The following is a 25,141-nucleotide window of genomic DNA, read 5'->3' as shown; positions in this document are numbered from 1 at the left end:
ATGCAATACACTCCAGGTACTTTGCATTTGCTCTCTGCACTGTGCTTGCTGGGAATGACAAGTGCCAGGAACCACTCAGCTCAACCCTGGCAGGGGCCTGGCATTTGAAAGACTCCTTATTGACAATTTAAATTTTTTTCTTCCATTTCTTAAAAAAAAAAAAAAAAATTTTCTCTCAAAGCTCTGGGCACACTGCAATAATAAGAGGATTTAGAAACAAATTGCTTTCAAGTCAAATTAAATCACTGCAAACACTCATTCATCCAAACGCTGGTTAACAAACTTGTTTCCCTCCCGCCTTTTACAGAAAAGGGTAGGGAAGAAAGCAGCCCGGTTAGCTGCTTTCAAAGTTTGTAACTATGTACTTAAAACGAGACGGTGAGATCCTTAGCGCCCCCCTCCCCATTCGGCTGCCCTTAGAGGACAATGAAATAGACGAGGGTGCATAATCACTCACACACCTACCAGGATTTTTTATGAAAATTGATTTTGATAACCCCCCTCCAAATAATAATAGCTACTTTCCCCATCTGCTTTAGGATACGATTTGTCTGGGCCCAGATGGTTGGCGCCCCTGGAGGGGGCGTGGGATTTGGGGGAGGGATACGTTAGGAATTGGTTCTCCAGGGCGGTTTCAATAATTGGGGGGAAGGGGGTCGAAGTACGCTGCATTGCACTGTATTCTGCACTTCAAAGAGGTCGTCCACCCCCCACCCCACCCCCACCCCCCCGCCGAAGCTGCTATCTAAGTAATCACGGCCTCACTACATTCTGGGTTCCGCCGAGTGAAAAAGGAGAAGGGGGGAAATCTGCTGGATTGACACAGCAAGGAAAAAAGTACACGGGTTTCATTTCAAAAGCATTTTTAAAAGGCAGATTTAAAGTGTGGTTTTGTTTCGTGGGTGAAGGGGTGGGGTGGGGGACGGGCTGTTTAAGGTTCCAGAGTAAGGAGGCAAGTAAGGCAGTAAGGGTGCTGATGCCAACGTCTGAATCTTGGCCCGGGACAAAATACTCTTGCAATTGCCCTTGGCCGGAGCTACCCAGACGGAGGCGGACGGCCAGGCTCGCGTCTGCTCTCCCAGGCGGAAGACCCCGTGGTCACCCCGCCGATACCACGGCGCCTCGGAGACTAGAAGTCAGAGGCGAGACCTCTAGAGGACCCCGGCCGGCGTCGCCGGCGTGAATGCAGGCCTCTGCGACCCAAGAAATCCTGAAGAGCCCCCAACAGGCCAGCCCTGTCGAATGAGAGCTCCAAAGCGAAATTCTCCGGCTTGCCCTGTGTTGCTTTCGCCGCTAGGAGACGCCTGTAACCCACGTTTGCGGCGAGAGTTCCCCTTTCAAACACAACTGCTACCAAAAAAAAAAAAAAAAAAAAAAAAATGCAGCTCAAGCGTTAACAGTGGATGTAGTGATTATTTACAGGCAAATCTGGCCATCTCTCCACGTTCTCATCTCCACCTCGGGAAGCTCTCTGGCTCTCAGCGAACGTCCAAAGTCGGCTCAAACTTCATCTACATCTTGAGAGCACAAACCGTCTCCCGCAAACAATTTCCGGATCTGCACTGTCATTCAGCCGCATGTCTCTCACACGCAAACATGCGCGCACACGGGCACACACACACGTGTTTCCGTATGTACAAATGAAATATTAGAAAATTACCGTCATTTAAAAAATAGTCCAGGATTCTGATGAGTCAGCTTGAAGACCTCAAAACGTGTCATTTCAATCCTTCAGATCTAAAGAAAAAACAGGGAGGGGGAGGGGTGGAAAGTACAGATGCAATGCCGTTATTAATATTCAGATACACTATAATCTCCTTTTCATTGATCCACAGGTCCTTTTATAAACTGACGCTCCATTCGCAGCCGCAGACGTGATGCTAAAGTCATTTCAACTGCAGCGGTATTCGCTTGGCTTTGGCCAGTTGTCAATTTACTGCAGCTGGAAAAGGATTAGCCATTTTTGTTGGCATCCTTTCCTTCTAACAGCTCAAAGGCAGGACCCATCTCCATGAAAGAGCCAAGGGGGGCGGGGGGCTAGGGCAGCAGACACGCACTCGCAGGGGCATGCCTCAGTCTACAATCACGTCCATGGCCACTCGCCCTCCTTAATTCACCGCCAGGAGGAAATGGCAACGTACCTCGGGGTCGGGGAAACGACTCTCCTTTTCCCGCAGGTTGTGGCGGTGTTGCTCTCAGGTCATTCATTACCAGGAAGCCCCAAGGGACCTTCCCATCCTGTGGCATAAGAAGGAAACTGAACAAGGGCTGCTTGCGTTTGAATAAACAACCCCTTACAGCCCACTAATTAATACAAAATTATGTTTTGTGGTTTGGTTTTTTTTTTATCTTTTCTTGGAGAATTAACATTCAATCCACTCTCTCGCATTGAAGAGTTCGCGCTCTATTTCAACTTCACAGGAACTGGGTGCGTTTACGCGCCGCTTTGCCCCCGCGCCTCAGGAGTGAGCCCTCGGAGCTCGTCAAGCGCATCCTTCGCGACCAGGGAGGAGGGGTGGAGGGTACTCCGTTGGGGCTTACACAGCTGTGCGCTGGACCAGGAAGGATGGATGCGAGCACCGTGAATGTGCAAGCGCGTTCGCAGATACCCGCAGCGACACACACTCTGGCCCCGCGTGTGCAGCGACCCAGCCCATGCACCCACCCCCGCCTCCGCCCGCGCCCGCGTTCGCCGCCGCCCAGCTGCCCTCATCCAGCGGTCTTGCCCCAAGCTGGGCAAGAATCAGTGCTCCGGTCTAGCAGAGGGCGGAGGGGGAAGCTCTCCTATTGTCAGAATAAGCAGAAAAAAGCCTGTGCGCGCCGCCGCGGCGTCGCACTTGGCCGGGGGGACGCGCAGGGATATCCGCGGCGCCTTGCAGCGAACAAGCCAGAGGCCCGGGAGGCCGGCGTTAGGCGGGCGGGTTCCAAAGCGAAGCTCAGATGAAACTCCTCAGTCACTGATCAAAGCGTTCACAGCTCAAACCGGGTCCCCAAGCGCATTAATCTATTTGGTAAGAATATTGTGGATGTACGTTTAGGAAGGGAAGAGGTAAGTCTAACGCGGCCGCACGTCTATAGCAGTCGCCAGCCCTCAACCCTGGGCTTGAATCCCGCGGCTTTTCAGAACCTACCTAAGCTTCACCCCTTCCTACACGGCCCCTTCAGACCCTCACACTTAGTTTGACACAGTCCTTATCGTATCTGTTTTTTAAAAGTCCTGCCAATCTCCACCAGAATCCCTTAATTAGGTAACCCCTGCCAATTAGTGGCCCCTCTGCAACTTTTTCCTGTTCTCGGTGACTTATTTCCACGACCAGTAGCAAGGAAAATACCTTAAAGGAAAAAGAATGCTAGCGTCATTGGAAACCCCGCTCCTGGGAGAGGATACCGCTGCTGCTATTATGTTTTCGCATTTGCTGATGCAAACAGGGGAACCTCTCTATTCCCTCGCCATTACCTGCGGCCGGGGACTGGGAACTTTCCGTGGCAGAGTCCCAGCTAGCGCCTCGGGACCTGCCGGGCTGTGGTCGCGCTCACACTCACACTCACCCCGGCAGCCCGGCCGCGGGTTGCATCCCGCCTGGCCCGGTTGCTTGCGTGACGCGCCTGCTTGACGGTCAGGTTGGCCAATTAGCGGTGGCTCGGTGGGTGGTGCTCCTCAGCGATTGGTTGGCAGAATGAGGGCGCTGCGCAAAAACAGAGAAGCGGAGCGCTCGGAGCTCAGAAACTGCCAGCAGAGATCGCAGGCTCTGGGGCTGAGGCAGGAGGAGGGAAGGACTGGAAAGAAGAGAGACGGGTTAGAGGGAAGAAGAGGCTTGGGAAGGAAACAGCAAGAAAGAAACTGCTCTTCACACTTCCAGAGAGGCAGACGACGGTGGAGATGAGGACAGAGAGAAAGACTATGAAAGCCAAAAAATACAAATAGAGCGAAAGAGGAAAAAAAATGCCAAGAAGACCATCCATCCGGAGAAATGAAGAGAATGAAAGTTTTATGCTGCAGAACCGTTCTATGCTTTTTCGGCACAAAATTCTCTCGCCGTTTTTAAGCTCTTTTGCATTTGCCAGCCGTTGACGTTAAGAGGCATGTTCAGCGGTGCCAACAGCATCTCCTCTTCCTCTTCCTCTTCCTCCTCATTCTTCTCCTCCCATCAGCAAGAAGACAAACCGAGGACAGTCTTGAAATATCGAAATTTCCTCCTTGAGCTTTGCCAGCACCGCGTTGCGCCAAGACTGTCGGAATAAAGGACGCTGACTATTGTTATTATTTTATTAATTGGTCAGTGGGAAGATTACAGATGAGGAAAGGGGACGCCTGTCACCCTTCCTGCGCTAAGACTGAAAAATTAGGCTGAACTGGGGGAAACCCTAAAATGAGGCAAAAGGAATTAGATTTTTAAGGACAGAAAGCCACAAGACAGCCCCCCACACACACACACAGCGCACTTTTATTTGAGATTTTTTTTTTTTTTTCGTGGTGGCTGGGGAGGCGATTGGGTGGCTGGCTGGCTGCGGGAAGCTGCTTCCTTTCCCTTTGGAGATGATTGTGCTATTATTCTTCGCCTTGCTCTGGATGGTGGAAGGAGTCTTTTCCCAGCTTCACTACACGGTCCAGGAGGAGCAGGAACATGGCACTTTCGTGGGGAATATCGCTGAAGATCTGGGCTTGGACATTACAAAACTTTCGGCTCGCGGGTTTCAAACGGCGCCCAACTCTCGGACCCCTTACTTGGACCTCAACCTGGAGACCGGGGTGCTGTACGTGAACGAGAAGATTGACCGCGAGCAAATCTGCAAGCAGAGCCCCTCCTGCGTCCTGCACCTGGAGGTCTTCCTGGAAAACCCCCTGGAGCTGTTCCGGGTGGAGATCGAGGTGTTGGACATCAATGACAACCCCCCCTCCTTCCCGGAGCCGGACCTGACCGTGGAGATCTCTGAGAGCGCCACGCCGGGCACCCGCTTCCCCTTGGAGAGCGCATTCGATCCAGACGTGGGCACCAACTCATTGCGCGACTACGAGATCACCCCCAACAGCTACTTCTCCCTGGACGTGCAGACCCAGGGGGATGGCAACCGATTCGCCGAGCTGGTGCTGGAGAAGCCGCTGGACCGAGAGCAGCAAGCGGTGCACCGCTACGTGCTGACTGCGGTGGACGGGGGAGGAGGGGCCGGAGGAGGCGGCGCGGGAGGGGGCCTGCTCCCCCAGCAGCAGCGCACCGGCACGGCCCTACTCACCATCCGAGTGCTGGACTCCAACGACAATGTGCCCGCCTTCGACCAACCCGTCTACACTGTGTCTCTCCCAGAGAACTCGCCGCCGGGCACGCTCGTGATCCAGCTTAACGCCACGGACCCAGATGAGGGCCAGAATGGCGAGGTCGTGTACTCCTTCAGCAGCCACATTTCGCCCCGGGCGCGGGAGCTCTTCGGTCTCTCTCCTCGCACTGGCCGACTGGAGGTGAGCGGCGAGCTGGACTACGAAGAGAGCCCGGTGTACCAAGTGTACGTACAAGCCAAGGACCTGGGCCCCAACGCCGTGCCCGCGCACTGCAAGGTGATCGTGAGAGTGCTGGATGCTAACGACAACGCGCCGGAGATCAGCTTCAGCACCGTGAAGGAGGCGGTGAGCGAGGGCGCGGCGCCCGGCACGGTGGTGGCCTTGTTCAGCGTGACCGACCGCGACTCAGAGGAGAATGGGCAGGTGCAGTGCGAGCTGCTGGGGGATGTGCCGTTCCGCCTCAAGTCTTCCTTCAAAAACTACTATACCATCGTGACCGAGGCCCCTCTGGACCGAGAGGCGGGGGACTCCTACACCCTGACCGTGGTGGCTCGGGACCGGGGCGAGCCTGCGCTCTCCACCAGCAAGTCGATCCAGGTGCAGGTGTCCGATGTGAACGACAACGCACCGCGATTCAGCCAGCCGGTCTACGACGTGTATGTGACCGAAAACAATGTGCCGGGCGCCTACATCTACGCGGTGAGCGCCACAGACCGTGACGAGGGCGCCAACGCCCAGCTAGCCTACTCTATCCTCGAGTGCCAGATCCAGGGCATGAGCGTCTTCACTTACGTATCCATCAACTCCGAGAACGGCTACTTGTACGCCCTGCGCTCCTTCGACCACGAGCAGCTCAAGGACTTCAGCTTCCAGGTGGAAGCCCGGGACGCCGGCAGCCCCCAGGCGCTGGCTGGCAACGCCACTGTAAACATCCTCATCGTGGATCAGAACGACAACGCCCCTGCCATAGTGGCGCCCCTTCCGGGGCGCAACGGGACTCCGGCGCGCGAGGTGCTGCCCCGCTCGGCGGAGCCCGGTTACCTGCTGACCCGCGTAGCCGCGGTGGACGCGGACGACGGCGAGAACGCCCGGCTCACCTACAGCATTGTGCGGGGTAACGAAATGAACCTCTTCCGCATGGATTGGCGCACCGGGGAGCTCCGCACGGCGCGCCGGGTGCCGGCCAAGCGCGACCCCCAGCGGCCTTACGAGCTGGTGATCGAGGTGCGCGACCACGGGCAACCTCCCCTGTCCTCCACCGCCACCCTGGTGGTGCAGCTGGTGGATGGCGCTGTCGAGCCCCAGGGCGGGGGCGGGGGCGGGGGCGGGGGGTCAGGGGAGCACCAGCGCCCCAGCCGCTCCGGCGGCGGGGAGACCTCGCTGGACCTCACCCTCATCCTCATCATCGCGCTGGGCTCGGTGTCCTTCATCTTCCTGCTGGCCATGATCGTGCTTGCCGTGCGTTGCCAAAAGGAGAAGAAGCTCAACATCTACACGTGTCTGGCCAGCGACTGCTGCCTCTGCTGCTGCTGCTGCAGCGGGGGCGGCTCGACCTGCTGCGGCCGCCAAGCCCGGGCGCGCAAGAAGAAACTCAGCAAGTCGGACATCATGCTGGTGCAAAGCTCCAACGTACCCAGTAACCCGGCCCAAGTGCCGGTGGAGGAGTCCGGGGGCTTTGGCTCCCATCACCACAACCAGAATTACTGCTACCAGGTCTGCCTGACCCCCGAGTCTGCCAAGACCGACCTGATGTTCCTTAAACCCTGCAGCCCTTCGCGGAGTACGGACACTGAGCACAACCCTTGCGGGGCCATCGTCACCGGCTACACAGACCAGCAGCCCGACATCATCTCCAACGGAAGCATTTTGTCCAACGAGGTAAGGCTGAAGCGCCAGGACCACCATCTCTCATCTCCTCCATCCGAAAGCCTCCTCTAGCCCGGCCCTTGTATCTCTGGTGCACTGTGTATTTATTTTTAGGATATTAGCTCACTTGTATTTTTATGGAGGCAGGAATGGGGAGTCACCTCTCCCACCCTTTCGTGTGTAACTAAAACTTCTTGCTGTCCCCAATTTTCTGCGCTCCACCCCTCCACGTTTATTTTCATTCCCCTCCTTTGGTGCTTTGCCATCTTGGACCTTCCCTCTTCCCTCTGGCATCTTTCCTTTAAAATCCCAACCCCCCTCTCAGTCTTTTCCCTTCTTAGAAATCTGGGGGTAAAGGGGAAAGTGCGCGGCGGGGAGAGGGAAATGCGGTGGAGGGACCTTTTGGCGCTGGCAAAGGTCTTTTATTTTCTCTTTGCATTTGTCCCAGGCGTTAATAAAGTTCATTGTTTTGCTTTGTTTATCGATGCTTTCAGTCGCGTGTAAAAGTAAGCTATAGATTGTTTAACTTTGCACAGATGTCTAAACTCGAATGCATGTTTTAGTGAATGAGTTATCAGATCTTTGTCCTTTGAACTCGGGTTGCAAAAAAGCCTTCAGTTCTGCTCTGGACAGCATTTACAGACGCTCTTGAAGCCGAACGCCCACACAGTGTGAATTTGAATGAAGTTGCTTTGGCACAAACCCCTGCAAGCGTAAACTAACGAAAGGCTTAAGCAATTGTTGTCTTGAGTATATCTTTTAGCTAATAATTACCTTCTTGCCACCGTTTTGGATAAATCACTGCTGTTGGCTTTCTTCATCCAAGAATTTGGCTTGTCAATTCCGATTTCTTTTTATAAGATGGAGAAGTAGCGAAGTTGAAAGGAGGGAGGGAGGGGGAGAACGGAGTTGATTTCTGTAAAAGAAAGTTTGGACCGGAAAAGGCGTGTGGGTGCTGGAGGCGGGGAGGAGAATGCAGGGGGAGTTTGGACGGGGAAAAGAATTGGGGCCAGGAGGGAAGGGAGGATTATGAACTCCTTTCTTGGCAGGTTATTTCATTTATTTTGAGTCTTAGATATTATTAATTGACTTTCATGAATATTTGTACAGCTCATTTGTATCTTAAGCACATTTTGAAAATAAACAACAAAATAATTCCATAAAATATCCAAACTTTTTGCTTATTGAGCGTGCTGTTTTTCTTGTGTCAACCAGTATGCACCTAAACACTTTTTTAGACCACTGAAAAAGAAAGACTGCAGCATATATAACTAGGTTGACCCTTTAGGAGACAATAGTTTATGAGCCCCAGCTATGAGGTCATTTGCATTCTCTCCTTAAAACACACACACACACACACACACACACACACACACAATTAAAATTGGCCTTTTATCTCTGCATTTTTTTAAAACCTTTACTGAAAATCTAGATTGAAGTGTCTCTGCATATCTTCTTGCCTTTACCTAGCAATCACTAGTCTGAGGTTTTAGGACAGCTTAGAAATGCATAAAAATGTACACAATTACTTAAGGTAGAATTAGTTCCTAACTTCAAAAGCAGACTGTTAGTTAAACCCTTAGCATTCAAATGCTCTTGATTTCTTTATTTTTTTTCTAGACTAAACACCAGCGAGCAGAGCTCAGCTATCTAGTTGACAGACCTCGCCGAGTTAACAGGTATGGACTCCTTTTTTTTTTTTTTCCAAGCTTGGTGTATGGACAAATTACTACCTACTAAAAGTAGGAATTAGGTATATTATTCAATATCAAAATAGAAAATGATAAAGTATTTCCAATTAGGGCAGGACATAAATACTGATTGCGTGAGGTTTCCTAGACAATAAACTTTAAAAATATTGGTGTGTTTCATTTACATACAACCACTAAGTATACTTGAATATTTTGTCAGTTTACACTCCTACACTGCTTCTAATAATCTTCCTAGCTGTTCCAGGTATATACATGTATATATATATATCTTCTATGAAAATGATATAAATATATGCTTAGTTCCAATCAGAGAATAATGGCTAAACTTTACATGCCTTAACAGCTCCAACTAACTGCTAATGTTTAATTTTAGAGAGTTAGGCTTAAGGTTATGAAAACTAGCTTTAAGCAGAAATAAAGCCACCTGAGAGCTCTAGGCATCTGCAGCACCATCAGTGACCATGTGGTGGCAGAAGAATGTTTTCTGTGTTTCATCACCTTTTTTATTCTAATATTCACATTTTTGTACTTCTAGTTCTGCATTCCAGGAAGCCGACATAGTAAGCTCTAAGGACAGTGGCCATGGAGACAGTGAACAGGGAGATAGTGATCACGATGCCACCAACCGCGGCCAGTCAGCTGGTAAGTGTGATCAAAGGGCAATGCTGACTTTTATAGTGTTTTTCAAAAATCAATCCTGATAGGATGATGTTCTAGGTAATTTTTAGTGTTAGTAAATCTATAGAAGAATGGTGCCATCCTATGTCGACAATTGTATACTCGAAGAGGGTTGTAATATTTAATGTTCCTTCAGAGAATGAAAGTTAGAAATTCATTGTGGAATATGTTAGACTATGAAGCATTTCTTTTTTATGTAATGTTCTTTCCTGGAATTATACTGCATACAAAAGCCATGGATTTCTCACGTGGTCCAGTCCTCAGTCTTCAGTCAATTAAGATATTATTAGACTTGCTTATGGATGAGGTAACTGAAGGTGAATGAAATTGGTTGACCTGCACAAGGTCACAAGAGGATGAGTGGATGATTGGGGACCAGAATCCAAATTTCTCCATTTCCAGAGCAATGCCTTTTACATGTCAACAAATATTGAATGAGAGAAGGAATGGTGATTAAAATCATGAATAGGTTGAAAGCAGGATTTCCAATCCTGGGTTCTTAGGCTTCAGGACACTAGTTAACATTTGATAATGTGTATTTTCTGAAGCATCCTAGGTTCCCTCATATTTTCAATGGATCCATGTTCAAAAGTTGAACTCTAGGCATATTTGTATGCAGGCTTAACGGTATTCACTCATGGGGGTTGCAATGTGATACGTATTTTTTACTTTGTTTTACTTTATCTTACTTTACTTTTTCTATATAAATTTACCCTTTAAGTTTTATAGGATCCTGATAACTCTAATTACTAATAATTAAAGAAAATCCTTAAAAGAAATAAAATATGTACCTTAAAATAATGAAAACAATTTCACAAGGTTTGGGTTTTCTTTCCACTTAATTTGCATTTCAACCATGAAGGGTGCTTGTTGATTTTTTTTTTTTTTGCTTTTTCTTTTTCAATTGAGTTTTGTGTTTATCCAACACATAAAGAAAGGCAAAGGCAAGCTAACTTTTATAACTTCTAAGACGCCCATCATTGGACTGTCTCGAGGTCCAACTTCATTCACTTGAGCTTTGAGCTTTATTTTGGTTAGTGATTAAGTGTAGGGTGATAGGGTTCTCATTTTCAAGGTACCATTGATCCTCGAGAGCACCCATTCCTTAACACGCTCCCTGGGCCTCTGAACGGTGCTGAGGCAGTGTGTCAAAGGGCAGTATCAGCCCCACGGTCGCCTGGCAGCAGTGGTGGCTGCAAGCCTCTCACTTGGCTTATGTGTGCCGTGTCTGAGGCTGCCTTAGCCTTGGGAAACGCAGGCAGGAGGAGGGGAAGAAAAGGCTGCTCAAGGGTCTCTTTATATTGCTGCAAGTCATTAATATGCAGACCTAATGAGACTTGAGAACTGCCAAGAATCCCCGGAGGTCCCTGCCCCTTGCGGGCCTTCACGCTAAGTGAACAGAGCATCTATTTAGTGTCTGGGAACCTGACAACAAACCAGATCTTGCCAGAAGTTTATATTTGAGTACAAAGTCCCTTTCATTTTTGGCCTATATATGACATATGATTTATTGTTATCTTTTAAAAGGTATATGTTTTAATTTCTCATTCCTATTCCTTTTTCAGAGTTTCTTTTTTAATAGTCCGCCTTTTAAAACTTTTGAAACAAAATGTTTAATATTAAAAAAAAAAAAGAGTATCCACTGCTGCGTGTTTCCTTGGGTGCACTTTATTCCTTTCCCACTCCCCCCTACTTTGTTTTTTTTTAGTTTTTTGGGTTTTTTTCTGTAGCACTCCAATCTCAATGAACATTTCAATTAGTTTAGTTCCCTCAGACATAATGAGCCATAATAACCTAACCGAAGAAAGAGAAATGAATAAACATCTGCAAAAAGTGTTAAATTTGGAACATAGATGGGAATACATTCTTATCAGTGTGCCTTCCCACTAGCTCTTTTATTTCACAGGCGCTCAATGTTGCCATTTTGGTAATGTTTGTTTTAAATTATTTGAGATGTCAAAACATTAAAAGGAAATTTTAAATGCTAAATTGTGTTCGGAAAACATATTTAAAAGCAGGCAGTTTTTCTTATCAAAATGGCAAATTCTTTTTTCTATCTTTAAGTTCCTAAACATGTAAAAGTATTACAGAATTAACAATCTACTTCATTCGCAGTTATAGAGCTTCCACCCCATATTGGGCACAATGATAGCTGTTTTCAAATTGTAATAACACACTCGTATTAAGAAGTAATTATACCTACGTGTGCTGAATTTAAGTCAGATTTAATATGTCTAATTTTATTGTAAAAATGGTTTTGAAGTGTTTACCTTGTAAAGTATAAAACCCTAAATGCAGAGAATTAAGATGCATATACTTAATGACTTTTTCCTGTCCATTCTTTGTTGTGTACTATAAACTTTACACCAAGTAGCTACAGTATTTCCAAAAAGTTAAGCCTATTTCAGGTAAATAAGTATATCTGCTTTATTTCCTTCTAAAACCAGGTATTGTTGATCTTCCAATTTTGCAATATTTAGAGAATATTCTTCATAGCACATATATTTCCAGGTTTAGAATATGAAAAACTTTTGTGCTAATAAGCAGATCCCACTGAGCTAGGTTTTATAAAGGGGGAAAGTTAGACTATCAAGGAAAAACAGCACTGAAAAGAAATAGATTCTGAATTCTTTAGTTTGTACCTCATTTCATATTACATTATATACACTGTTTAGCTTAGTGCTTCACCTGTTTAAACTTCCTAAGTTTTTATTTATTCCCACTTTCTTTTTCAATGTTAACATTAGCTTGTATTTATTTATTTGGATATTCCTTCTATTTATTCTTCTATGAATAGTTTTCCTTTTTGTTCTTTCTCCTCCCTCTCCCCCTTGCTTTTCTCCTTTCTAAGCCATTTGCAGTCACCAATCTTGTTCATAGAAGGGCTTTAAACACGGAGGCAGCTGCACAGAGAATCACATAAGCTTTTTCAGTTTTCCACTGCACCTGGCTCCATGTGTGAAATTCTTCGGCTTGACCACTGCTCTGTGGCACTTACTTTCTATAGCCTTGTCAAGGTGCTTTCCGTTTTTTTCAGTGCACTATTGATGTATTGGTTAGATATGGCAGAAGTCCAAGGAGATGTGGTAAATACTTACATAAACCATCACAAGGGGAGAAACTGATTAATCACAGCTTAAATAGCAAAACCAAAAAAAGATAAAAAAACAATAAAATGAACTTAAAACCAATATATTTTCAAGTTTATAATACCATTAGATTAAAAGATAGAATTTTTGTCTAATTTAAATACTGATACAACATTTTTAGTTGTATATTCTTAAACATTTTAATATTATTGGAGGTAGATCTAAGGCAATCTATTTAATTGTGAGAAATGTTTTTTCCATTTATTAAATACTTACAATGTGCATACTAGGATTAATTATGAATTTATTTTTAATAATTGTGCCTTCTTAAAATATGTATTGAAGAAGAAAACCCTAGTAAGTGATGATTCAGTTAATGTTACTTGTTATATTTACCTGAAAATTTTCAAATTTTTCTTCTTGTAAATTTTTCTTTTAGTTATAAGGGAACTTAGCTTCTAAATGTGTCAATTTCTTAACTAATCATCATGAGATTTATACATGACACATGGTCAAAACTTGGCTATAAATTTTAAAAATTAAGTGATTCGTATTATTGGTATTTTCATACTAGTAGGTAAAAGTATATCATGAAATTCATTAAGCCACTGCACTACTACTAAATTGTCAATAAGAGAATTCTTGGTTTATCATAAAACACAATTTTCCCTTTCCTGACTCCAATAAGAATTTAGATACTGGCAATTAGTTTCTGGCTTTATAAATAAAGTGAATTCACACCATTGCCTGAATAAGCAAAAACTTTCTGTTAAGGTTTCTGGTGAAAATGTGAGCTACAACTTGATAATAAGGAGACATTTACAATTGGAAAAAATATAAGACAAATGTTAAGAGAAAACGGAGAAAACTATAAACATTTTGAAAGATAAGTAAGGAGAAAATTTTGATGTTCATGTTTTGATTTTTTTCATGGGTGAATTATGTTGTTAAATCTCTGCTCTCAAACCAAATTTTCCTAAAACTTATAGCAATTTTTATGGTTAGAGTTAATAGTTCTAATTTCTCCAGTGTTAAATAATTAAAGGAGGACTTGAAATTTCCTCCAAAACTTGAGTGTTGATTTTTTAAATTATTTATCATATTTGGAAAAAAAAAAACCACATTTTTTCTGAAGGCTTGGTACGTGAGAGAGGAATAAGCATGTAACTTTATAGTATTACATACATCAGAAAACAGCACAAATTGAATACAGATACATTTTTGGAATCAGTTTGTTCTCAGTGGTAATATCAATGCCTCTGACTGTAAGGGATCAAGTTACTTCCCAGTTATAAAAGATGTATTTTAAAATTTGTCTGAATATATCTTTGCATAACAGGCAGTCTATCACTTCAGCTGTCATGCCTTGTAGAACAGACATTTTTGAGAAGTGGAAAAAAATAAATAAATAGGATAAGAAATTGTAAATAAAATATGTATGTTGAAATGTTTCTTAGGAATTACCAAAACTTCAAAACTCAGGCTTGGCCTGTATTTGTCTGCTATACAAATCCCACAGGTTCTAAAGTAAGGGCATTTGAACAAGAAGAAAAAAAAAAAAGAAGTTAAACTTATTTTCTCTTGGGATTTCAGTTTGCACTGTTAAAAAATTCTGAAAGCAATGTGAAAGGTATGCATTTTTAAATGTCCCATGTACTGAAATAACTGACATTCCTGTCCTTCGTGCAGTCATTTACCACCACAAAACTTAAATATGCCTCTGCTTATCTGGTCATTAAAATAATATATTTAGGGGCTTTCCTGGTGGCACAGTGGTTGAGAGTCCACTTTCCGATGCAGGGCACACGGGTTCATGCCCCGGTCCAGGAGGATCCCACATGCCGCAGAGCGGCTGGGCCCGTGAGCCATGGCCACTGAGCCTGCGCGTCCGGAGCCTGTGCTCCGCAACGGGAGAGGCCACAACAGTGAGAGGCCCGCGTACAGAATAAATAAATAAATAAATAATATATTTAATGGGATTAGTGATATATGAAAAAAGATAAAATAATTTTAGTCAATGGCTCCCTAAGGTGAGGACCAGTAAATGGGCAAGATGTATTTGGTTCTCAAACTATATATCTAAGACAAATGAAAAAAAAAAAAAAACATTTTCAGTGAATGTTTCTAAAACTTATTTGAAATTTATTGATGTACTATTTATATGATTTTTAAAAATTGTTTCTGTGTCTGATATTTTCCTCATGAGAAATTAGTATACTTTTTTTAATCAGTAAAAGTGGTCAAACATCTACATGCAGAATGTGTGCCATATTCCCTTTCCTTGTAGTCATATAAAGCTGTGTTATCACTATGGGGATCCCACTTTAAAAGGAGTAGCTCATAAATTTATTAAGAACATTCTTTACAAGTGTTGTTACCCTTTCAGGTAAGTAACAGTGTTCTTCCAACAGAAAACTTTATCATATTCCTCACTTTTCTTGTTATGCACATGATATGTTTTGTTGTACAGGTTCTCAATTCATGAGGATTTTACTTCATCATCTAAGGGAATTTTAACTAGCCTCTAATAAGTCAAAGAGGCAGAAAAACAGATACTTTGAGAGAAGAAAATGGGCACAATTGAATATAAACTTCCCATAAAAACAAATTCTACTATAAGTACCCTCTAACATAGGCAAACCTCTTAATGATAATGTTGAGAGACTAGATTATTAAAATTTTTCTCTGTGATTATCATTTTCAAAATTATAAGAATACTTGGGTACAGTGCTCAAACAGGTGTGAAAGATTGTTAATGGTCTCAGGAGGTATATTTGAAAGGGTTTGATCAGTTATGTGATGAAAAACTGTATTAATATCAAATTTTGCATTAGTACCCATTTTATCAGGATCCAATAAAACAATTCTATCTTAAAATTTGAATTTTTTATCAACTTCAAATTTAATGACATGCATTTATTTTTAAAATATATAATTGCTCATCATTTACTATTAATGGTAGTTCCACCTATCAAAAAGGCAATTTATTCCTTTTCACACTATAAATATGGAGCATTTAGAGTACAGTGCCTCAAAAAGAGATGTCTCTGGTTCTCTAGCTTCTACCTATCTCGTATGTCAGTGTGCATCAGGGATATTCTCCTTCCCTTCCTCTTTTTTTTTAATACCTATCTCCTTACAGTCATAGGATAACTGAACTTCCCTGGTGTCTAGAGAAAAATTGGCATGTTTTACATGCTGTTCTTAGTCTGATTCCTTATCTCGGCTTCAGCTCATGTTTATGTTCCTCAACAGTTCACTGATCAGTAATTTACTTCCAGGCTTATGCATCAATTATCAATGGAATGTTAGAATTGAAGTCAGACTTAGCATTATACATAGTTTAATTTAAAATAAAAAAGTCATTATAAAGTGAGATTAATATATGATAAGAAGCTTGGTGTTATTTATTAAAACATAATATATATAATTAACTGTTCTTAACTCCAAAATACTTGAGGATAATCTGGCTGGAGTGTTAATAATTGTGAAAAATTGATTTCTTTATATTATATAGAGAGATGTTAAAATATACACACAAAAACTAAATTAGTGCTAGTAGAATACCATTAGGAATTTGCAAACTAAAACTTGCTCAAGAGCTCAAATCACTCATAACATTTAAAGAAAAAAAAATCAAGTGTGTTCATGACATAAATATTACTCTGTTGGTCAAAAACATAATCCCTAGTTTTTCCACACCAGGCATTTCATGCATTTGAGAGTTTCTGACATATGGACTAATCACACTTTGGTTATTTCAAATTGATCCTGTTTTTAAACATATTTAATAAATGCGTTGCTCTGTTTAGAAACACGTTAAAATGCGATTTTGTTTATGTACTTATTTTTTCACCTACTGCTAGTTATCAAAATGAATAACAAATAGTATTCTATAGTGCCCCCAAATTGTTACGTTTTCTTAAGAAAGTGAGTGAGCTTTCTTGAGTCATAAATAATGTGTTTAATATTCTTGTCAATCTATGGGAGACAATGAAACTTGAAGATGTCATTTGAAATCTTGGTATTCTGTCTAGGATTAGTAAGCAAACAGTTCTGTGCTGTCTAGGACAAGTGTTCTCCAATATAGAACAAGTAATAAAGTATTTGTCAATAGCATCTGCAGTTGACTCACATTGCACTTGTTACCTTGGTTTCACTAATTACAGTCATTTGTTCTGGGCTTGTCTAAGGTGGTAAATGATAAGTGGTTTGTAGTAATATGGACTATGAGAGTGTCACTGAAAAATAACTTTTAGGAAGTCATTGTCTAGGAACCTAAGAAAGCATGCTCTTGGCCGCTCACGAAATCTTATTTTATTCTTGTTATTTACTGATGTATCAGAATGTATGCCATGTTTCTGTTGAATTTCACTTTTTCTTTCATGTCCAGATTTTATAATCTAAATGTCATCACTAGTACTTCCCATATTTTTTCCCTTTTTGTCTCTAAGAAAAAAAAAATATCAGATGACAACGTCATTAGAGATTATGGATAATGAAGGCTTCCACTTCAGTTTTTTCTCTGTTATGAACTTCATGAGAGATTTTTTAAAATATTCATTCTCACTATTTTCTAGTTATTTAAATAATATAGAGCCAATATTTCCCCCACCCCGATATCCTGAGTAGTTTAGAAACATCTATCTCAGAGGCCTCTTTGCCAAGAGTCTTACCCTTTATAAAATAATGTAAAGCGATTTTTGGCTCCTGTCAGGTTAAAACAAGAAAAAGTTTGTTAAGATACCTTCACCCATTACTCTTTATGCTGCCTGTAACTTTTCACTTCTAAGTAGCTGGTCATGTTGGTGAAGCCTCCCTCCACAGCTTCTGTGTTTTCTGCTCGCAGGTGTGGATCTCTTCTCCAACTGCACCGAGGAATGTAAAGCCCTGGGCCACTCAGATCGGTGCTGGATGCCTTCATTTGTCCCTTCTGATGGACGCCAGGCTGCTGATTATCGTAGCAATCTGCATGTTCCTGGCATGGACTCTGTTCCAGACACTGAGGTGTTTGAAACTCCAGAAGCCCAGCCTGGGGCGGAGAGGTCCTTCTCCACCTTCGGCAAAGAGAAGGCCCTTCACAGCACCCTGGAGAGGAAAGAGCTGGATGGACTGCTGTCTAATACACGAGCGCCTTACAAACCACCATATTTGAGTAAGTATTCCGTAAAAGGCTGTAGCAAAGTATTCCCTTTCAGGAAATAAAGTTCAACATGCCATTCTTCTTAGTAAAAAGAGAGTTCAGGTTGTTTTCAGAAACAAGGATAAAAGTGACTCTTGGCTGCAGACAGCACTTTACAATCGAAAAATGGATATACTTAACAAGAAGACAAATTCCTGGGTTAGGACATGGTTGTTGGCAACAATCAAAGATAATTTTTGATGTTGAAAACATTTTTCAAATGATCTCCCTATTTCCTTTTAATACTGCTCACCTGCTGACTTGATTTCCATGTGTTTTGAAGGGCTTAATTAAGGTGGAAAAATATCTCTTCACAGTTGTCACCGAGAGATCTCGTTTTCTTATTGATTACCAGCATTATCACTTAATCATCCTTTTCCCACAATGACATTAAACACATTAGGCTAAATTCAGAAATCATTACAGCCATCAGTTTGATCATTCTATGTGATTTAGTAATATGTTGGCATGGATACACGTTGCTTATCAGAATCAGAGGAACTACGTGATGAAAGCATATCAACACAGCAATATTATTCATTTATTTAAAATAGTAGGTTCTTCTAACATTGAGACATTGATAATTGTAGTCAGCTCTTTCGATACTGGGACCATAGTCTCGAAGTGGATAATTTTATACAACCACTCTGAAAAACAAAAATGCTTTGAGATTTTTTAGTATATATTTATTAAAGTAGCCTAAATCAAATTTTAATAAATAAGGACTATGATTCAGTCTTTGCCCCTCAAACGAAATTCTGGATTTAAAATTTTATTCATTCTTTCTGGATTTAAAGTTTTACTTATTATCAAAAACCAAACTTTTCCAAATTTTACACAACAATATTCTCACTAGTGTTTCACTTAAAGTAATAATATACATTATAGAAGTACATTATCAATAATTTCAAGGTAAAAATTCAAAGGGCATATGATTCAGAGTAATTCAAATTTGTATTTTTAAATAAATACAAATATTTCCTGTTAGCATATATTAACTGGTAAATCTACATCAAATACAGTGAAAAATCAGTTCAACCTCTTTAACTCTTAGTACCAACCTTGATGAAATTTCACTTACATTATAGAACTGAAATTTTGAACATCTACAAATGTCTTTTCTCTACTGACTAGTTTTTCTTTTTAATTTTAAGAATCATGGTAAAAATTTTTGTTGATAAAAATATTAATGCTATATATATTTTAATGCAAATTTCTCTACTTTTTAAGAATCTAGTATTTCATTTAGATCCCTGATTTCAGGGATTATAAAATATGTTATCAAATATATGTGCTGCTAGAAATCAAAGAATGCATCTATTGTTTTACCAAGAAAATTAAGATTTGTGTGCATATTATTCCAGCTGTGTATTATAATTAATTAATTTTGAATAACAATTACCATCTTCTGTTTTAGCCAGCTCAGCTCATACTGCTCAAAATTTAGGGTTTGGGATAAAGTGTAGACGGGATGAAAAAGAAGCAGAAAAATAGTATTTTGTTGTTTTTATTTATACTCTCCTCAGTTCTTCCTTCATATAACTTTAATCATGTCTGAATTTTTTTTTAACTTCTAGTGTTTAATGTCATCTTAGTCTTACACAGTTATCTCTAAAATTACTTCCTAGCTCTGATTTAATAGGCATAGTCAATTTTATGGTTAATCTAACTGTATAAGCTAAACCAAAACCCTCCATTCCAGACAATGTTGCCCCCCAAATTCACATGGTGGTAGTTGTTAAGACGTGTATCATTTATCATCAGGAATGGAAATATTCTCATCTTCTAAATTGAAAAGCACGTCCCTTATGTAATTAAAGAAGCTAAAATTTAGCACTAATTACCTTTATTTAAAATCAGAATGTTTAAATAATTATTGAGGAAACAGTTTTTCTTTTGCTAAACATGCATTTTGTTTTTTAATGAACATAATGCACATTTTAAGAAAAGTAACTGTATATGTAGTTATTTTTGTAAATCCCTAAAAAAAGCCTAATGAGGCTACCACTGTCATTTATAAAATGATGACAGGGAAATGGTGCTACGCTTAATAATACAAATGAGATCATTGTCTACACCCAAGAACTTTCCATTTCTACACCTCTGATTGCTAAAGTTAAACTTAAAAATTGTAAGAAAACAACTTTTACACAAAAGTGCGTGTATGCACATTAAGAACAATGTACTTTGTGTTTCTAAAAAAATACCTATATACAATTATATTTCTTCTTTTTTTAATGTATAAGAAAAGATCCATGAAGAATATACATAATGCATTTAATGAAATGGAATTTATTTTTTTAATCAGGAGAAATATTCAGCATATCTCTTAAACCTTGTCTCATTAGTCATGAGCTCTTTACAAGCATGCCTCCTCTTATTTTTGTCATAATGTTGTATATTGCTAATACTCTGCTAAGGACCAAAGGGATACACTGAAAGATAGAGGAAATAAATTTAAACATGTAGGGTATGGTCATATAGTCAAAATATAGTGTTTAGGTTTATCTTAAAATGTTAGTAAATTTTAGTTTAGCTTTAACTGTAATTTTTATTAAAGTAATAAAAAATATGAAAATACTTTGTCTTAATAAAAATCAATAATTGTTTTCAACACATTAAAATGAACTAAAATTATTCTCTGGAGTTTAAAAATAGTTATATTTTTCATACAGGATTCAAGAATTTCTTTAAAATTACTGACATGTTATTTAAAATTACTGAGTCTTTCAACTGACACAGTAAGTTATACATAAAACATCTAGATAGTCTGAAAAAATAAAGATCATAAAAATAATTAAAGTTCAAGAATATAACTGGTAAAAGTTATAGCATTAATGTAATTTAGAAAAGCCCAAAAGTTAAAACAACATGTTTAATATTATTTTTGTAATCATTCTTGCTTATGATTTTGGTTTCACATTTTGTACATTATCTCTTCAGAATTTTTTGTCTGGAAACAAGCATATCTTTCCGTTTAAATCAGCCTAAACAATACAGTACTAAAGGTGTGAGAATTTGTTATTTGGAAACTGATTGATTTCTTGTCAAAAACTTAGTCATTCCCTAAGAATTGAAGACAATCATAAGATAAAAGGCCAATGAAATTTCATCTAAAATGTATGTGTGAAATCTTTCTTTCATTTGTTTAAAGGGTCATACAATAATAACTTCTATTGAATAAAGTGAAAAAAAACCTACATGGACATCATGATTTTTAAATCCTAAATCCATGAAATTTTCTACAGTCATAAGACTGTAGGAAACCATTTATAGAAAAGTGTTACAATTGATTCTGCTGTCATAGCATACAACATTTAGACTAGTCCAGGTGTGTCAAAAAATCAGCTGTCTCCTGATCTAACTTTGTTTTTGCCTACTTTTAAGCCATTTTGAAATTTCAACCCAACTCATACATATCATAACATAAGAAAAGATGTCAGAACTTTGAAACATTGCATTTAAAATGCTGCTGACACTTTAGACAGACTTCTTTTCAGTAACCCTCATTTTAGGAACATTCTTTTTGGCATCTATATTATTTCTACCTAACACTTCAAGTTTTTACTTGTTTGAGATCATAGAGTGTGTTTTGTTGAGTCACACCTCTTCCAATTCCTTCATTATCTTAGTCGGCCCTCTAAGTTTTCATAATTTGTTGAAGTCAAGATAGTATTGGAGCATATACAGTATTCAAAATAAAATGACTTTTCTTACTGGTACAGATTACCCTCAGACTTATGTTCCCGTGTGTAGTGTTTTCTCTGGAATTTGTATATTCCTCTAATGTCATAAGCATAGCATCACTTTATCGAATATTAAATTCCACAGAAAGTATTTTTATAGGTGGCCTTTTAACATTTTTGTCTGTTGGGTCCATATGTTACTAAATGAATGGACATCTTTTTCAGTATTTTTTCCTTTTTTAATAGATATGTTTGTTTCTGTTCACTTTTTCTCCAAGTTGTGCTACTTTAAAAAAAATAATATCCTATTTCTGAGATTTTTGTTCTCTCACTTGTCTTTATAAGAATACCTCTAGATTTGTGAGTCTAACTAATTTTCTTACTTTTTTAGTTTATCTCTTTGTGACAAATCTCTGGTTTTTGAATCACATCAGTACTTCTATTTTTCCATTAAATTCTTTTATTCTGTAATTATGAATTAATCTCTCATAATCAAAAATAGTTTACTCACATCAACTCTGTGAGCAAGAAACAAATGACAGCTCAGGATCAGAAAAAAACACGACCCCAGTTCATATTCTCCATATATCTACTGTTAGAATTAAATGTTCACTGAATTTTACAATATTTCACTTCTTTGAAAAATGGTAATCTATTCACAATTTATGTGATTACTCCAGTTAACTGGTGCAGTAGCTGGCTGGAACCTTTGTATACTCTAGATAAATGAGATATCATAAGACTATCTTGTTTCTTCTCCTTTAGTTGTTGAGCAATGGTCTTCCTCAACTAATAGGATTTAAATGAAAGCTATAAAAATCTTTCTGAGGTGAAGATATGAAACAGAACTGTTCATTTTACATCTATACATCTGGCAATTTCTGTAGGCAGTTTGTGTTTTACTTATTCAGACAGCAGTGCTTCTCTGTGACTTATCACATATCATTTAAAATTTGTGCCTTTGGGTGCATTGAAACTAGTTAATATCCAATACTCTCGGCATATTTAGACTCATTACCCAGCCATGCATATTATAAACGAAAAATAATTATGTGATAGAAAATGAATTAATGGACGAATGAGTGTTTTTTAAACACCTAAACTTTCTTTAATGCTGTCATCATACTTTAATTTACACACACATCTACACACAGTTTTTGATATCTCTAGGCAAACTCTCTTCTTTTCTTCCAATTAAAAATACATGTTTTAAATTAGTTGTATTTCTCTCCAGATAGTACCTACAAGGTTTTATGAGGGAAGATAGATATTGAACTCATTCAGAATATTGAAATACACCTAACCAAGATGTTTTGAGAAATATGATGGTGTTTTTCAGTACTTTAAGATTTTAAACTTCTTTTGATTTTTTTTTTTTTTTTTTTTTTTGCGGTATGCGGGCCTCTCACTGTTGTGGCCTCTCCCGTTGCGGAGCACAGGCTCCGGACCCGGACGCACAGGCTCAGCGGCCCTGGCTCACGGGCCCAGCCGCTCCGCGGCATGTGGGATCTTCCTGGACCGGGGCACGAACCCATGTCCCCTGCATCGGCAGGTGGACTCTCAACCACTGCGCCACCAGGGAAGGGAAGCCCCCAAACTTCTTTTGATTTATTCAAAGGACTTACTTCATATTCTAAGAGGGAATTAAATTTGTTTTTAATTTCTTAACTCTCTTAGAATGTTAATTGCCCACATTTCTTACCAGGTCTGTAAAACAATCTTTTACATGTTTTATTTACTAATAAAGCTTTCATACTTTAGCTCTCATCCTTCACATTTTTATAAAGCTAATATATATACATATATACATTTTCTTCATTATGGTCACTTATATTTCTTATTTAGTTCCCAGGTAGGAGTTATTTATTTGTCTGTTATTAATTACATTTTTGAGTTCATGGATACATGGTTAAATAAAACATTTAAGGTCATATGGAGAAGACAATTGGTTAAAGTAATTTATATATTTTTCAGTGTTTTACACTGCTTAGTAAATGATTCTTCATCTACATAAAGCAGTTTATTTTGTGCACACTTTGCATTTTATTGAATCAACATTTAGCATATTAATATATGTATATACCTCATTTTATATTACAGATCATTTTCATCCTCTTTCTTATTTTGTACATTGGAAGTAAATCCATATAAGCATTTGTGCATCATGTGAGCCTAACAAAGGAAGATTATCAATTAAAATATAAATAGAATTATTCAGTGAAAAGAAATATCTACTTGGGAATTTTTCCTGCCTCATCATACTGAAGATTTTTGGGTCAAAATTTATAAGATTATAAAGGTATTGTAAATAAGTCTGGAATATGCAAATTCAATTGCTTATAAATATTATTAAACATTGTTCAATACTCAACGTGCCAGACTTTTTTTGAGTGAGTCTGCGTCTTCTGAAATCCTTTAAATAGGAATTAGTATCATTTAGACAATATAGCTTGGAAACTGTTTCGGACTCTAAGGTTCATTGTTCAAGATTAAATAATACTACTGAACCAGGACTAAACTCAGCATAATGTGAGTCCATTTAATGTTTCCTAAATTATAATAAAAAAATCTTAGAAGTGTTATATCTAGGTCTAATAAGACTCCCTAATTACTGTGTTAGTGATTTCTAATTAACTACATCAGATTAGGTGGAGACAGTATAGAAGAGTTGAAAGATTGAACCCCAAAATATAATTACATACAAAAGGACATGGATAAAAACAAATTGTAAGCTGGAAAAATTACAGATAAAAATCAGGATTTTATTTCTGATTTTTTAATTGTTACAGTATATGATATTATATTTATATATTATGTCTAGGCACTTAACCATATTCTTTTTCCTAGAGATACATTTCTTTTAACTGTAGGGATTGAAAAGATTATATGTGAAATTTATTTCAATAAAATTTTTATAACCTGTACTTTTAAGTGTTTTCTAAATTATCAAAGATAGTTTTTAAATCATTGAGTTCAACAAGTGATTATAAATATATATTCTGTGTTCTATTTTAATGATCCTGTTGTATGGATAGAGTTGTGCATATATGCAACCCATAGAGAAGCATTATGTTTTTAATTTAGCTTAATTTTTAATTATATCTATCAATTACCAGAGAAAGAACAGACAGAGATTATGCTTAACATAAGAGTAAATTTATTTAACTAACGGCTACTTCATTATCGGAAGCTGTTAACATGATAATATGGTGCTTTTTGAGAAACCGATAAGTAATACAATCAATTTTGGTTGTTCCTTTATTTTTTGGGGTCCTGGTTGTTCTTTCTGAGGATGAGTTCATATTGCATAATATAACAAAATTAACCATGACACTGTAGAGGAAATAGATTTCTGTATTATGAGGAAGACATTATTTTTACTGCTTGTAAAAATGTTGTAATCAGTAGGGCTTTTTTTTCTCTTTTAATGTTGGTGTTAGCTGGAACCCTACACAAGATTCTAATATTACTTGTGTTGGACATTTAATTGTATATTTTACACAAATTGGAAAATTGACATTAGTTTGTCATCAAGTGTTCCAAGGTTCATATTTATGCCAATAACTATGTTTCAGCTGAAAATTGGATAATTACTACATTATTCCATAAAAAACATATCTGTAAATGTTTTTGTCAAAATAAGTGTTTGGAAA

At 39.5% G+C, this 25,141-nt stretch overlaps 1 protein-coding gene across 2 annotated transcripts; it reads left to right on the top strand.

The window, feature by feature from the left end:
* Positions 1 to 4,537: 4,537 nt before the first annotated feature.
* Positions 4,538 to 23,629, top strand: PCDH10 (protocadherin 10; the record flags this gene model as incomplete). Of its 2 annotated transcripts, XM_082644651.1 has the most annotated exons (5): positions 4,538 to 7,153; positions 8,762 to 8,820; positions 9,389 to 9,495; positions 17,470 to 17,775; positions 23,589 to 23,629. In XM_082644651.1, 5 exons carry the CDS (start codon positions 4,538 to 4,540, stop codon positions 23,627 to 23,629), a joined length of 3,129 nt encoding a protein of 1,042 aa, XP_082500777.1. The 2 variants fall into 2 exon arrangements, with proteins under 2 accessions (XP_082500777.1, XP_082500776.1); XM_082644650.1 differs by lacking the exon at positions 23,589 to 23,629 and having other exon boundaries at positions 17,470 to 17,845.
* Positions 23,630 to 25,141: the final 1,512 nt, after the last annotated feature.

The sequence above is a fragment of the Mesoplodon mirus genome (genome assembly GCF_964341445.2).
Source record: "Mesoplodon mirus genome assembly, chromosome: 2".
NCBI classification, from domain to species: Eukaryota; Metazoa; Chordata; class Mammalia; order Artiodactyla; family Ziphiidae; genus Mesoplodon; species Mesoplodon mirus.
Note: the sequence above shows the minus strand (reverse complement) of the source record. Positions and strands in the feature narration are given on the sequence as shown.